General features: G+C 46.1%; 2 protein-coding genes across 2 annotated transcripts; both read right to left on the bottom strand.

Moving 5' to 3' along the window:
* Nucleotides 1-5131: 5131 nt before the first annotated feature.
* LOC131261119 (mitochondrial pyruvate carrier 1) lies at nucleotides 5132-6991 on the bottom strand. Its single transcript, XM_058263036.1, has 3 exons — nucleotides 6775-6991; nucleotides 6446-6636; nucleotides 5132-6376 (listed from the first exon to the last, which is right to left on the bottom strand). Exons 2-3 carry the CDS (start codon nucleotides 6612-6614, stop codon nucleotides 6189-6191), a joined length of 357 nt encoding a protein of 118 aa, XP_058119019.1. The 5' UTR covers nucleotides 6615-6636; nucleotides 6775-6991; the 3' UTR covers nucleotides 5132-6188.
* Nucleotides 6992-11619: 4628 nt separating this feature from the next.
* LOC131261109 (uncharacterized) lies at nucleotides 11620-15425 on the bottom strand. Its single transcript, XM_058263025.1, has 5 exons — nucleotides 14421-15425; nucleotides 14049-14344; nucleotides 13137-13965; nucleotides 12847-12964; nucleotides 11620-12328 (listed from the first exon to the last, which is right to left on the bottom strand). Exons 1-5 carry the CDS (start codon nucleotides 15323-15325, stop codon nucleotides 12059-12061), a joined length of 2418 nt encoding a protein of 805 aa, XP_058119008.1. The 5' UTR covers nucleotides 15326-15425; the 3' UTR covers nucleotides 11620-12058.
* Between the last annotated feature and the right edge of the window lie 582 nt (nucleotides 15426-16007).

Below are 16007 nucleotides of genomic sequence, written 5' to 3' on the forward strand. Positions count from 1 at the left end.
GGGGCGAGATAAGACGAGCGGCGCACGAAATTACATAAACTTGCACTGTGGGGTATGGCCGAAGAAAACACAACACATGAACAGCCTGCTCCTTCGTTTCCAAGCAGTTTTGCGAGTTGGGAGAGCTTAAGGAGTGCTTTTCGTTCGAAGAAACGGTTGAACATAATTTTTGTTTTTGAATGTTTATTTCATTTCGAAAAACGAAAACCCTTGCCAAACGCTTGGCAACACCATCAACATACTGGGAACTGGATGCAACTCCTATCGTAGCGTTATTTCAACAGCGTTATAACTCCAGAAGAGACTATCAACTTAGTTTGTACTTCCCTCGTGTTCAGTAGATCACGCATGGCAGGCTGCCCTTGTTCAAAACTAAAAAACGACTCGCATTTATTCAATCAACGAAATAAAGCCTTCCTAACACACATTGCACCACCCGACGATTCCGCTGAGCTGTCCCCAAAAGGACCGGGTGGATCCAATCATGAAATCTACTACCTCCCCCTCCCCTCCTCCTCCTCCTCCTCCTCCTCCTCCTCCTCCTCCTCCTCCTCCTCCTTCTCGTTCATTATCGAGTGATGGTTTGCAGTGGCCTGAGTGGCCAATTTTTCGCACAGTTCGTCTTAAAAATAGGATATTGCCACTTCCCCGAAGCTCATCCGCGCCGCGAAGCATTTGTACGACCCAACGAATTCTGCATCGCCTGCTTTCCATCCTTTTCGCTATACCATGCGCTACACACACCGCACTTCCCTCTCTCTCTCTCTCTTGCTCCCGCTTTTCCGAGGTGGTATCCTCAGTTGCCGTTTATTCTCGATTTATGCTACTCACGCATCGACCCCGCTTGCGATGGCTTTCGGGACATTCAAACAACACCCGAACGTGAAAGCGTGCGAAGGGATTTAGAGAAGAATAGTTCCTCCGCAATTCAAAGCAATCCCGTGATCTCAAATCTCCTCCGGCCGTTATGTTTTCCCCCTGCCGCCGGTGGAAAAGTGGAGAGAGCGAGCTGGAACGAGCTCGAATGGCAACACCCAGACGTGAATCGCTCGATTATTGTCGCATACGGCATTCCGATCGCATGGTGAAGTTAGTCGCAGCATTAAATGATCAACCCCAATCGCCAAACGTTTAGCAAACGCGGTCGAGGGATCGAACATTTGATCAAGCTTTTCGTAAAAAAAAAACGCTTCTGCGGATTCTTGCGTCGACGATCCGCTTATCTGCTTTTACTCAGGATAACGGTGCCACCATTCGTTTCTCCCTTTTCAACCAACAGTCCTTCGTCAGCGTTCTTCTCTGACACTTGCAAACACACACACACGCACACAATACACTCACACCTTCACCCTCCTTTGCACGCCAGTGAGGCGATTTTTTTTACAATCTCTCTTTCTCTCTCTCTCATAACAGTAGAGAATTTTCCTCCGACAGAACTGGCCGTGCAGCATCTCCAGCCCTCCAGCACAAAGCACCAACCGTCGATCGGTGTGGCCAACTTCAGGACGGTTTTCGCATGCGAACATCGTTTTGCAAACCCAAATGTCCCTTAGATGGATTCACTTCTGCTGCACCGGGGCCCGGAGGGTGGTGGAAAGCGTGGGGGCAACACGAGAACAAGACCGACGTCACCCTGCGGTATCGCTGGCGATTTACGCCGAACTTGGGCGAAAGAACGAAACCCACCCCAAGAATAAACTCAGTAGGATGCGAACGTTGTTGGCAAGGAGAGTGGAACCACCCACAATGGTTCCAGTGTTTCTGGTGTCTTGAAAGACGGTGGGCTTCCTTCCGATGCATCGACAAGGTTCGGCCACACGCACCTTCTAACACATTCGCTAACAAACTCTCCACCCGCTCCCAGCTATGGAGCAACTGGGAAACTTGGCAGCGTCCGCACGTTCTGGCAACTGTCGCCCAGTTTTTCCCGCAGAGAAGGTTGCATGCCATGCGTTGACGTTGTTCGCAGCTTCTTGCCGTTTGTTTCCTCATTCGTTTGGTTTCGCTGCCGTCCCGCACACCATCCCGTTTGTCGTCTCGAACACGTTCCGACCCCCGGGGACCGACACGATGTCGCCCCCTTTGCACCGCACCGCCCAGTTTTGAACCAGTTTCATTGACTAACTTTGCCCTCCACGGGGTGCGGGATGGAAAATCGGACCCAAAAAATCAAACGTGCTCGCTGAAACGTGCCGAAAATGGGTCCCAACCGCTCGGGCCACACCGTTCGAATCGTTACGGGGTACACACACACACACATGCACGCACGCACAACACCATGGGGCGAGTCACGCAGCGAACGCTGGCAGAAGCTTTTTTCCACCTTTCACCAGCAGGAGCAGAAGTGCCCCACCCTGCCCCGCGACGCCACACTACGACACACGCGGAGTGCGGAGTGGGAAAGCTCGCGGGTGGAAAGGGGGATCGTTGGGGGGCTGTGGCCCACTTTGCTAGCTGCAGCGCTGCTTCTATTCCGTGGACAAAAAGAGCGTTTATCCTTGGATTCCTGGTGCTGGCCGGAATGGGTAGGCCATTTTCCCGACACCACATGCAGTTTTTCGCCTTTCGCGATTGCGTTTTAAATTGCAATTTCCGTTTCGTATCGGTTTTTCCTTTTTGGTTTTTTTGTTTTCACACTGAACAAACGGCAGAAACGCTACCAACCGACACTACGAGCAGGAAAGGGTCCTTCTTCGTAGGGCCTGCTGCACTCGACCACACTAACTCGGCACTCAGACGACTCTGGCACGGCAGAACGGTCCGCTGGCTCTCTTGTGCCAGAGTCTCGCCACCGTCGACGGTGGTGCCTTCGCCCCAAAATTCCCTATCTGCTCACACACACGCCCGACCGACCGACGCACCCATACAGCATCGCGGCGAATATGGATGCTGGAAAACGCTTCGACAGCACCCGCGGGAGGGAAGCGTTCGCTCCATCTCGGCTGCGCTTCGGGGTGGCTACGGGGAAAAGGGTCAGTTTTTCCGCTGCGTGTGTAGGGCACACCATCGGCACACCATCGCACCGTTGGGTGTCGGCACACGCTGGGAGCGGCTCCTTATCACACCAACACCAGCAGGCACAGCGGACGTTCCGTTGCACACACCAGCCCGCTCCCGTATGCGCGCATGTGCAACCTTTGGCTCCTTCAGCCGCGATGGGGACTCCCAGCAGCGACAGCCGCCCAGTTAGTAGTAGATCTGCGTCTTCGGTGCAAACCCCATGTGTTGTTACTCTTCCTCACTCTCTCCCTCTCCCATTCCCTTTCCCTCTTTGTCGTACATTCGTGCTATCCTTTTTCCTTTTCTTCTCCCAGTAGTTCTCTATCTACTATCAATGTATGTCCTTCTCTTGTAAATTCGCTCCATTGCATCCCTACAAATTTACTCAGTTACATATGACTTAGCAGGCTGTCTTCTGAGGAGAGGGTTAGCGAGGAAGTAGCAGCATCCAGGATGCGAAGGAAGCAGTACTAAACTGCATTTTGTTGGCGGCTGGCAACCGGGAAAAGCTTAACCAACCGCGAGCTTTCAGGAGATAGTGCTGCAAACTTTTGGTGGCTCTTTGAAAAAGCTTGGAACATCAAATATTCAATACAACGGTTTTGAGTTTGTGATTAGAGTTTGTTGTTACCTTTGGAAGAATGCTTCTACCATATAGGGGTAGCTGGGGTAATATGCAACTATGAGACAAAACGCACCTTTTCCCATTTCTTATGAGCTTATGAACTAAAATACCCTATGAGTTTGATAGCTCTAGATCAACAGAAACGCGATATAAAAACAAGAACATCATCGGTTCGGACATGTGCTGATGTAATTTTGCTGACCACTCCGCTATGGAATAAACAGTGAAAAAATCGTTGGTTTTGTGCATGGCATACATATGTTAAAAAATGTTTTAAAAAAATGTTAATTTTTAATTCTGTTCTGTTAATTACAATCACAGCTTCAAACTGCATATAAAAATGTCAGTAAGTATGCAAATTAACTCGTGTTTTTATTAAAAATATGTTCAACATTGCACGGGCGAATAATGCACCCCGTAGGTCGGGGTAAAATGCGTCAGTATATAAACAAACTGAAACGATTTCGTATCATTCAAAATAAATATGTTGATTAATAAAAGCATTGATTGCATGAATTTCATTTACCTCCGGTCACATCACGGGAAATTTTTGAACTTTTTAATTGATCCAATTGTTTTTATTTGAGTAGGAGGGCAGTTTCCCTCGTTGGTTTTATATGTATTGCCCCTTTGTTATGGTGTATTTTACCCAAACCAAATAGAGGTCAATTTTAGATATATTGAACATTTTATGAAGTGAAAAATTCATCACCTTTTTAGTAAAAAAAAGCAAAACTTCTCAAACAGGTTACTAGTTTGAAGCTGAATGAACCGAATGAATTGATAAAATCAACAATCATTGACTCTTTTTACTGAAAATTCAAAAGTTTTCGTTATGGGGTCCGTATTACCCTAGCAACCCCTAATCTCTAACCAGATTAGAAATAGTCCGGACACAATGAAGACGCTAACAACAAAAAGTTTAAATTTTCCATCGTCAAACACCCTCTACGAATCGTTGTATAATTCTAATAAGGTGTAGAAACGTCGTCTACTTAGTACCACCAATATGAGCAAATCATACCGAAATTTTTAGTTATAGATTTGATTCTTTCCAATCAACACCTTGAGTATACTTTTTAGTAACAACATAATTTTTTCTCCCCCTTCATTCAAATTTACACCTTCAAAACTGTTTTCTACAAGACGATTGACGCTCATTGCATTTGCTTGACAACTGGACAAAATGCACTGTGGGTAAACATGAATAATGCTAAACTAACAAGAATCGTATTTGGCTTATTTACACCCCTGAACCATTGAATTCAAGCAATTAGCACTCATTCGCAGCTTGGCAAATGCTCCAAAAACGTCTTTTCAAGTCACACACAGAGATACGGGCGGGCTATTGGAAGTGCAAACTGTTTCCATCTGTATGTCGATACAAATGATTATATTCGCACCTTAGCACCTAGGTGTAGCTGTGAGAGCTGTTGGCGCATTTTCGGACAGGTATTATTTAATTTAATTTAATTTAATTTTTTTACTGTATCAACAACAACCACGTACGACTACATTTCACCTTTATTGTCAACAAATAAACAGAATCTCTTTTTATACAATAAAAAATAAACCTCTTAGGTTCACTGGTAAACACAAATTGTAGTCGAGTTAGAACACCATAGTTTGACCAATGGCTTATTCAATGATCCTCTAGAAAATAAAAACCCTGTACTAGAATGTTGCACCACAGAATGTTGGTTTTGCTTCGTAGCTTCGTAGTTCTGTGAAACGCTACTTCGCGTCGTTTGGAACAGGCTGGCTCGTGATGGTATTGAGGTAATAATAAGGTGATGCTATAATATCATGTCTTTCTCTTGTTCGGTTTAGGTTGTTGCTCGCGAACGATTTTGGGCTTTGAACAGAACAGAAAAGGAAACGTTCGGTGGTGGGATTTTACGTCAATCGGGAAGATGTCTGGACCTGAAGATTAGTTTAGGAAGGGATGTGCGGGCGTAGGGCATCGATACGCTTTTTATACCTACATTTGCACCTACGTTTGTATGATCTAAATGTCTAGTCTTATCACAACATGATTTGCCTGTAAAATTACTTGTGCGTCTAAAAGTTGTAGCGTGCTCAAAAGTGCCTTGAAAATGTGTATCTAAAAATCCTACTCTATCAAAAGCTCTACTAAAAAACTCCTAGGATAGCAGCATGACCGAATACGATTGTTTTGTTGCATGAGTATAACTAGTTTCGACACTGTAATTCCCGACAGGTACCATTATTCCCGTATAACGTCTCCTTTTCACGTGTTGTTTGGTAAGAAAGTGGTCCTCCGTTTGAGCACCATTGTTTCATCGTTTGTTCATCGCATAGTTTGTCATTCGAAGGATAATGGTCTTCCATTGCTTGTATATAAAGCCCTTTTGTTGTGATGGACTATTGATTCGAAGATTCATTTTGCAGACTGACTTGCCACATGTTAACTTTGTTACGTACCTAACCAGGGCTACTCCCTTTCCACCGTTTGCCTGTTTTCCATATCGTTTACACCGATTATATTTCGAGCTACGTGATGTCGCTATCGACAGGAGAATTTCTCCGAAACTGTCGAAGATTAGACAGCTTGTTGGGCCTGTGCTTTCTGAAGTCGCTCCTTACCACCCAGATGGTGATACTCAATGAACCGGCCACCTTGTACGCTTTGCACGGTGAAATTCGTGATGTGACAAGCGAAGAGCAGCAAGTTTCTCGGCTGAACTTTCCATGCAAAGCGCATGAATATACACGAATACAGGCATAGAGCTGAGGAAGATTGAAAACCAACAAATTAACCATTAGAACACGATATAGTATGAACTTCATACCACATACCGGTTGTCATCGTGCCTGAGATAATCTTCGGATCTTTCTGTAGATCGCCGATGGCAGCAATAGGAATTCCCCAGTTGGCTACCGGACCCCAGAAATGTGTGCTCATCAAATAATCACGGAACTCCTTGCTCTTCAGGTTGTTCAAAAACTTTCGTCCTAATGTTGCCATTGTGTCTATTCACGGTGTATTCCTGTGCAAGAAAAACGATACAATAATAAGATATACGCTCAGAGCTTTTTGAACGAATAAAGAAAAACAATCCTTGATATTAACGAAAGCATCTGTTGCGTAATAATTAAACTGTAAGCGAGATTGATTGCATGCTCACCTCCGAAGTGACGGCGACGATTCAAGGTATGAAGGGTTGCGAATCCTCTGCTGCTATCGTGTCCACGCCGGAACTATTTTTATCTATAAGCACCGCAAGCAATATTTGTCTTGAGCACACACTGCCGGAGGTCAAATAATGAAACCAAATATCAACAACCCATTAAAGTACGAACACGACGAAATTCACAATTGAACGGAACACACGATTGTGTTTATTTATATTTTCAGTATTTTTTATGTTAAAAACTGTCAAATTGTGACAGCCGACTGTGGTAAGTACGCAGCCAATTTCGCAGGTGATGTGGCGCTGCGTTCATAGATTGTTGGAAATATTTCACAGAAACATTTCGTAATCCTATAAATCTTTTCAAAATTAACTGAAAGCATCGCATTTGAATCACTTAAAGGTTTTGAATTGAGAAACAGTGCTTTCGATAATGTAATCATGTATTTTCTCTGAGCAATATTAGGATAACACAACATTCATTAACTGTTTTGTATAGCTGAATTAAAATTTTATATAGCTGAATCGCTTGTTAGATTGCACTGCATTATAAACGCGAAATCCCAATCAAAAGGAGTTATTACACCACTTTACTGCATTAGTAGTGCAATTTAAATGCTTGTCGACATACATCGCCGGTATCTTAAAATGATTCCGACAATTCAGTAGCATGACCATTCCAACGGGAAGTGTTAAATAAAAAGATTTCCGAAGCTAGAGTTAGTAATGAGCAGCAAGATGACACCTCACTATCTGGACAAATTCGTATCCTTGCCAGTATCTTCCAAGGTAGACTCACCTTATTGTGCTTCTTCTATTGTAGCTTCTGCTCCTGGGCATCCTGGTTTCGAGTCCGGCAGCAACATCGACCTGAGTCGGACCGGCGAACCATCGTCGAAAGCGGGCAGAAGAGTGGACAGATTTGTTTTGTTCAATCGCATAAGACTAAATACAAATAGGAAATGAATAAATTTTGCACTTCTTTTGGACATTTTCTTATGCACCTCGTCTTCCTGCTTTTCCTCCCGTTCGCGCCGGCGACATCTTCTGCACACATCGTACACTCTATTCGTCCTTCGTCGTCCTGCTCACGGCAATTCTTTAGGAAAGCTGTGTTTTTTCTTCTCCCAAATAAATTGCTCGCCTCATCATCATACGCCGCTGCTGTCTTGCGGCGCATTTCCTTTCGTGCGAGGACTTTTTTACTTTGCTTATGATTTATGGCTCCTTTGCGGCTGCCAGTGCGCTGAGTTGCATGAGAAAATGGATTTTTTATTATTGTTTCCTCCTCTCTCGCTCCGACCGGGAGCTCTATTTGTCGGACGGACAATACATACAACCCGATACCCTTTCAGCACCATACTTCGGCACGACGCACGGGGCTACTGAACGGGAAACCGGGTTGAAAGATGAGCCCCCGTCGCATCAACCAGAACCATGCCGAACTGACCATCGACTCCCGAATCGGTCACACGGAACGTCCACGGTGCACAAAAGACAAACGAGACAGTCCTCCAGAACAGAAGACTCCAAGTACTTCCGGCGTCTTGAGGGCAGTGGATCGCTAAAGAGGGATGTGAATTGCCAAGCGGGTTTTCCGTGGGCCTCGGAATCCAGAATGAAATGGGTCGATTGGGTTGTGGCGTGTGTGTGTTTTTTTTTCTTCTCCCATACCTTAACCATTTCAACAGTGATTGTGATGAAAAACAAGTTTTGGAATGGTTTTTTTCTCCCCCCCTGGGACATTCCAAGTTCGATACACTTGTACGCTGTGGGTAACGTTTTTACCGGGGACGTACCCAGGGCGAATTTAATCCGGCGCCTGCTAAGCATTATTAGCCTGCGGACCCAACCACCCCTAGGACCTTTCGGTTAATTAAGGTTAACTCGTTTAAAATGGTTCCAGGTTTCGGTTGAACGTCGTGTTTTCGGCACCATTCCGTGATAAACGATTCTGGGGTCAAACGGCAGAGCACACCTTTGAAGGCCGTTGTCTTTTTGAAATGTATCTGGGGTAAACGGAACCGATTTTTTTTCTTGCCACATCCATATCGGACATAAAAGGTGCAAGTTGTTGACTTTAGGTGGTTTTTAGGTTAAACATCTTGACACAGATACCTGCGTTTTTGGAAAAGCGATTTGGAAACCTTTTCTGGCAGAAACTTTGCTAACTAGGGGTAGAAAATCCATTAAAGACGTATTAGTCGCGCCGACGCTGCCATTAACCGAAATATGCATCTGCCATCGAAACGTACCCTGAATTAGTGCCATACAGACTGGACGGGATGAAGAAGCCAAAAGACTTAGAAAGGAGACACTCGGGGAAATGATTGTAAAGATTGATTACTCATTATAGTTCAGTCCATCATCATCTGTCAGTCTACTATCCAAAGTGTCCAAAAATAACATAGTCCTGTTGATCTCTTATGCTTCCAAATCGTAGCTACTATAAAGAAAGATCTTTATGCACCAAACTCGGCTAAACGTTGCAAAAAGGACATCGTAGTGGTTGTTTTCCTTTTTCGAAAACGCTTTCACATCCTTAGCGCACTCTCACACGGTTTAGGCATTCCCTCGGGCGGCAGGCCACCGAAAAAGCAACCGACGACTTCGCGGTTTCAGGAAAAGAGCAAGGATAAACAGCCTGGCATCGGACTGGGCTAAAACAAACACCGAATTCCTTCAGGACTGGCCACGCCGAAGAGGGCACAATTGCACGCTCTACTGGTTCTTTGTGTTGTTTTATGATGTGCAGCGTTGCGCTGTTGTTTTTTTTATTATTATTTTCATTTCGCTTTTGTTGGGCTTGCTTTATCTGCTTTATTTTATTTCCCCCCCACCCGGCACGCACATACATGCACACAAACAAGGACGTTTCCTTCAACGGAACGGTCAGACGGCATTTAATGGACACTCTGCCGGCACAAGGATATCTGAGGATTCTGCTTGATCCTCATCTTTTCCCCTTCGCTTCCTCACCGATCCACACGTGATGGTAAGTTGTGGGAAAAATGTGTGTCTTCCTGCGCATCCCGCCGGCGTCAGCTCTTTCCCACCCCTTGCTGGGTCCTAGGACTCCTTCTGGTCAGCCTTGTGAAAAGTGAAACGGAAACAGACCGCGCAGCCAAAAGCCGGTGTCAGAGGGTCGCTCCAGCGGGAAGCGCCAGGACTATCTGTCTGCGCTGCTCCGCCCAGATTCTTCACCGATGCAGATTTTCACGCTTCGCTGCGCGGTAACACATTCGACAGGAAACAATCCGGTGCGCCGATGGCGAACGGCCACGGATCGCATTCCAAATGGGCAGAGGACACTACAAAAAACATCCTATATGTGCCCCGAACGAGCCAGGGCTGTAGGGAACGGAACGCCGGAATCCCTTCCGGACATGAGGCAAACGAGAGATAGAGAGAGAGTTCTGGTTGCGCTTCGCGCAGGATGAGCACACTTAGCATAAAATGATAGCTTGGTGTTGGGCTTTGCTATCTCTTCTCCACCGCCGGCCACACACTCGAACACGTTCCAACCCTATGTGCAATCCTTGCCGCCTGGCCATGTATTGACCAAGAGCGGTGCTCTATCTTGTCTTTTAGTCAGCAACTCGTAGGCAAAAAAAGCAAACCTAAAGAGCATTTCCTCCCTTTTCTTCCCGAAGCCGCTTTAAAGGTGAAAGATTCCAACTCACGCATCCTGCACGAACCGAATTTCCTTACCTCATTTCCCTGCCAGAGACACACCATACACCGAGCGCATCATCTTCAGTACATTTTCGAACCCCAATCGAAAGGAGCTTCCTTTTCACCCTTTTTTGCGCCTGGTTGTGTGTGGAAAGTGCGCATTTCCTCAGCAGCTACGACAGCATTATCTTGTCTCTCGGCGGCCATTCGGCGATCGCTGGGGCGCTGTGTATTAATGTTTTTGTTATTAAAATATTATAATGTGCACCCTGTGTGTGCCCGGCTCATCCCTTTAAATAGGCTGCTGTCCAGTTAACCTTCTGGCCGGAACGGCTAGGCCCGGTGGAAAGGGGAAGAAAACAACATAGATGTCTTAGGGCATAAGGAACGGCTTGAAAAAAAAGGATAACGACAACCTGGACACGTAATTGGTGCTAGGCTTAGTTTTTGTATAAGAACTTTTCCAGCTCACAGGAAAGCGAGTATAGGGTCTAGGCAGAAAGGAACCTTTTACACAATTACTCTTTTTTTTACTAAAACACCCCGGAACTAAAGCCTTGTGCCGCCAGCTTCTAGCGATCAACACTTCGGACTCAACCAGAGAGCCAGCAAAAAAGGAGCATCAGCACAACTCGGAAGCAAAGGGCAAAAACTATGTCCACCCGGTTCAATCTCGGCTGCGGCCGCCAATAGCGACCTTTCCTGTCATGGGTTTTTTTCCTTGGCATTTCTCTCCCCTGTCGGTCAAGAAAGTACACCACCGATCACCTGGTTCTTCCCTGAAGCTATTTTCACGGTTAGCCAGAAGGTTGTGTTTATCCAAGAGGTTACGGTTTCTTGTGCTTGTAGCACTATTCGTTCGCATTTTTTCTCAGTTTTGGTGCTACGAACCGCGACAAATTAGCCCTCTGGAGGATTAGGATCTCTCCCTTTCCAACGATCAAGCAAAACGCATTGAAGCCATATGTTTTCAAGGACAGGTTTAAAAATGCCTTAGTTGGACTGCATGCCAACGACGACGTGGTTTAAATACCGCATTTATAGCTTCAGATAACTACGCCACACACAGTTAAGTAAACGCTGACGGCAAAACTATGCCAATTTTTCTAACATAAATGCTTACCATTCCACGTACCAGAAAAAGCTAAACCGACGAAATTCTTCTAGAGATTCCATTTATTTCTTAAAAAAGGTCAATTAACAAGCACTCCGTCAGTTTGGTGAATACAAAACTATCGCTTCTATACGATATAGACATCTGCCTTCTTTAAAATCCTACTAGCTATAGGCACAACAACTAGTCACCACTCTTCTTCCAGTTGATAATTTGCTCTTAAATGATTAAGGTATAAAAAAAGTGGGAATGTTTCTTGGACGGCAACGTTTCCTTCGGCAGGATGTCAATCTATACTACTATACTTATCGGTACAGACGGATCAATACTGTCTTACTTATCCTCTACGTTTGTGTGTGCGTGATTGCTTTGTCGGAATGTACGATGAGATTCCCAATGGACGGTTAGTTTTCCTTGTCTTTTGTCTGATAAAATGTAAAAAAAAATCTAAATCCAACTACTCTACCCAAGTCAGCGGTCGTATTCGCCCTAGCATTGGTTCCTGTGCAGCAGCATCCACCCGATGAGCGCCAGGAAGGCCAGAATAGTGAACTGCACCTGCAGCGAGGCGGCTCCGGCTAGACGGCACTTGAACGTGTCAAAGCGCGACTCCTTGTCGTTCACGATGTTCTCAAACTCGGCCTCGACCAGCTGCCCATCGTAGTAGGTGATAAGATCCTCGTACGGATACTCGAATCCCTGCAGGCACTCGCATTTATAGCCACCCGTTTCGTACCCACGGCCCAGGATCGGCACACACTGGAAAGCGAAGAGAATGGAAATACGATCTCGTTAGAATTATTCGCGCACCACACACCGCACGCCAACGGTTTTGTGGGCTTGGCGGCGAGCAAAATATTAGGTCAATGTCCTTTGGACGGTTGCACGACGAACAAAGGCCTCATCAAATAGGGTTGCAGCTCCCGATGCAGTTTCCAGCGCTCGGTTGCATGTTCATGCCAACGATTTCGATGTTCGTTTGGATAGAAGTAAGGTTCGTTAAAGTAATCCGCCGTGGCGGTGCGGCGTGGTTCAAAATCTCGTCCAGAATAAGCCAAGCCACCAACAGGCAAACAAAAGAAAAACTTCCACGTCCGCAATGGTCGATGCAGGAACGAACGAATGCGCATTGCATCCTATCCGTTGGGCGAGTTCTTGCTTCTTCCCGTTGTTGCTTGGCCTTTTTCGCAAATAAAGAATGAAATCATAGCGCAAACGCCGTACGGCATCGGGACCGAGAGAACTGAACTGCAAAGAACAGAGAAGGGAGCACTTACGTATGAGGATTTCTCGTCGCATTTGTGAGTGTTTTTGAATGCATTCGGCTCGTAATAATTATCCGGACATTGGTTGATATCCAGCTGTAGCATGTTCATTGAAACTGCAACGACTCCCCTGTGATCGGACGAAGAAAAACGAAAGGAGAAAAAAAAACACATACACAAGAGCAGGGAATTAGTTTTCTATAGAAAGGCACAGGCGAGTCATAAAAGTACGGCATGAATCCTCCAGACGGAGGTAAACGCAAAAAAATGCATTTCCGGCCGTCGGACGCCGGTTTTCTTACTTGAACTCGAGCTTCGCCTTCAGGCTGTCCCAACCGAAGAACGGCACCGCGTACGTGATGAGCCACTTCTTCACGTATCCCTTGCAGTCGAACTCGGGCGTCGTCCAGTACCCGTGGTCCATGGTGGCCGCGTGGTAAAAGTTCGGATAGTGTTCGTACCGCTGATCGTACTCGCCCGTCTCGTTGTGGCGCAGACGAATCTTCAGGTAGTACTTTTCGAGCGAATCGAAATTCGATGCCCACCGTTGCTTGAGCAGACGGAAGAACGGTTTGTCGATGTACTCTTCGCCGGTTTTGTTGAAGCGGGCCAAATCTTCCAGGTTGAATTTGCGCGTGTTCAGCTCCCGCTTGTACGCGTACGGTGCGAAAAGCGTCCGGTTGGTGAACTTCCTCCGGTCCCAGAAGGTCGCGGCGGACCAGATGCGGGTATTGCCGAGCACCAGCGCCAACGTTTCGCCCATCATTTGATCCTCGGTCAGGGGTTTATCGGCGACCCGTTTGCCCGAGTACACCTCGGACGGGTCGGAGATTTGCAGGAACGCGCTGATAAAGTTCGCCAGCCGGATCGCCATTTTAGCCTCGTTCTCGAACTGCTTCTGCGCCTCGTAGGCAAACTCGCCCGTCAGTACCAGATCCTGCGGGTGGAAGTTCTTGCACGTACGCCCATTTAGGCCCAGGATGAACTTGAGCACTTCGTTAATGTTGAGCTTTTCCGAATGTAACGAGCTCGGTCCGGTCGTGTAATTCTTATACTCATAGTAGCGGTTCAAGTACTGCTCTCTAATGTACTCGGGAAGCCGGAACCACTTGATGGGTACCTTTTGCACCCCTGTTGTTGAAATTAAATAAACGAATCAAACTTTATCTTTTCTTTGTACCTGGCGAGTTCTATCTAGCATCAATTCTACTTACATCCAATTTTCATGCAATCAAACCCGTTATAATACTGCTCATCGGATGCACGCTCGAGAATTTCGCCAAGGTATGGCCTCCGCACGACGCCCGGTAATCGGAAACCCGGTTTACAGCGACACTGATAGCCACCTCTCCGGAATCCCCAACCATCTATAGGTTCGCATTCGGTCGTATCTTTTTTACAGCGCGCAGTGTCGGCAAACACGTTCGGACCCTTATTACCTTCACCCTTGGGACATTGATTAATGTCGATTCTCTCAAAGTCCATTTCTAGCACCGAAACTGCAGTATATCTGGAATATTATGAAGTGGCCACCAGTTAAGGTATATCTTCCCTTTTTATGACACATTCAACTGCTAGTTACTTACGTTGGATATTCAATATGCCGAAATTGGGTGTGGCGGGGGTAGATGTCAGCAATCGGTGTTACGGCCGACACGAGCCACTTGTTTGACCGACGGCAATCAAAGTACGGTTTGGTAAACTTCACCGGACCCGGATTTTCGTCGGCACCCGGCGGCCCGTGGAAGGTAAACGTTTCGTTCGTGTTGTTTGCGTACCGTATTTCCACCTGATACGTCGTTTTCGTGTCGTGGCGCTTATCCACATTATCCGGCAGCCAGTGATTGTACCATTCATTAATGTGGTAATTCTTTATCGTGTAGTCGTGCAACGCCGAGTTCGGCGGGAAGGCACCCAAATCCTTCACAAAGAACGTGTTCAGAGTGGAAATTTTCTGCAGATGAATCGGATCATTGAAATCATCCTCGCGATATGTCCGTGGAGCGAAACGGGGGAACGTTTTGTTGAAGAATCCACGGTAGGAGGACGAGTATGAGGAGTTCGGTGCAAAGTAGATGGCGGAGGCGTTAATGTGTCGATTTGACGACACGTCTGCCACGGTCGAGAGGAAGTAGTACATCATGCCGGGATCGTACGTATCGTTGATCGCCGGGCGGATGAAGCGACTCTGTAGGATGTAGCTCCAGAAGAAGGCACGGCTCAGCGCCATATTGTGCAGATGGAGCAGCGCGGTACGATTGGGGAAGACGGGATTGATGTTTACATCCTTGATGTCCGGCAGGTGGGAGACACTTTCCTCAGGCAACGTGAGGTCCCGTGGCGGCAGAATTGGACAGTTGTCGCCGGTAACTTTGTCAAAACGAATCTTTATCTCATCGAAAGCATCCTTAGGCTGCCATTCGTACTGGGCTAACACGCCCATCAGGGTGACCAGCGCAAATATGCCGTAGCTACGCCACAGCAACCCCATTTTCAAGCAGCCTCTTCACACGCGAGCGTATCACACTTTGCAGTTCTCCAATAAGGCACAGATTGTGAGGTAAAACTATGTTTAAAATACTGTAACTTTACAAACGATACATTACACCTGACTGACGCACCTAGCAGCTAACGCCCACAAAACAAGCCTTCGACATTGACAGATTGATCCGTTTATACTGTAGCGTTCAGGGACCATTGACCGTTGCACTCAAGATGGTTGTAATAAAGAGGTGGGTACATCCAAAAAACATACCGTTTTTATTCAGTCAAATTGTGATCATAATAATATGATTATTAGTTGTGTGAATTATTGGCACTTTTAAGTGTGACAAAGCGTTCTTATTATAAATTGTGATGGTAAAAAATCAAATAAAAAATGGCTGCCGTAAAACCCCATACACCTAGTGTAGCTTTATTGTGTAAACATAACATTCGTTATGTGCGAAAATGCGTAGGTCGTACTTAAATAACTTGTCTGTATGCCTTGATTCTCGTTTTTGCGAATGGATTAAGGAAATAAATAGTAGACATAATTACCAAAAAATCGTATTCAATATGGCTATCATGAACTCACCTGTCTTAAAGGCCCTTTGGTTTTATAGTAGTTTGAAATCGAGTTTTTCAAACTACTTTCGAGTGAAACGGACTATTTTCAGGTATAGAACAAATAA

This window comes from Anopheles coustani, chromosome 3 (genome assembly GCF_943734705.1).
Source record: "Anopheles coustani chromosome 3, idAnoCousDA_361_x.2, whole genome shotgun sequence".
Taxonomy (NCBI): Eukaryota; Metazoa; Arthropoda; class Insecta; order Diptera; family Culicidae; genus Anopheles; species Anopheles coustani.

Coding starts and splice junctions, on each gene's coding strand:
- LOC131261109 (XM_058263025.1), bottom strand. CDS start 15,325: ATGGGGTTGCTGTGGCGTAGCTACGGCATATTTGCGCTGGTCACCCTG. Junction 14,345..14,420: donor CGGCATATTGAATATCCAAC/GTAAGTAACTAG, acceptor ATAATATTCCAG/ATATACTGCAGTTTCGGTGC. Junction 12,329..12,846: donor GCGACGAGAAATCCTCATAC/GTAAGTGCTCCC, acceptor TTCGCTTTCCAG/TGTGTGCCGATCCTGGGCCG.
- LOC131261119 (XM_058263036.1), bottom strand. CDS start 6,614: ATGGCAACATTAGGACGAAAGTTTTTGAACAACCTGAAGAGCAAGGAG. Junction 6,377..6,445: donor CTCAGGCACGATGACAACCG/GTATGTGGTATG, acceptor AATCTTCCTCAG/CTCTATGCCTGTATTCGTGT.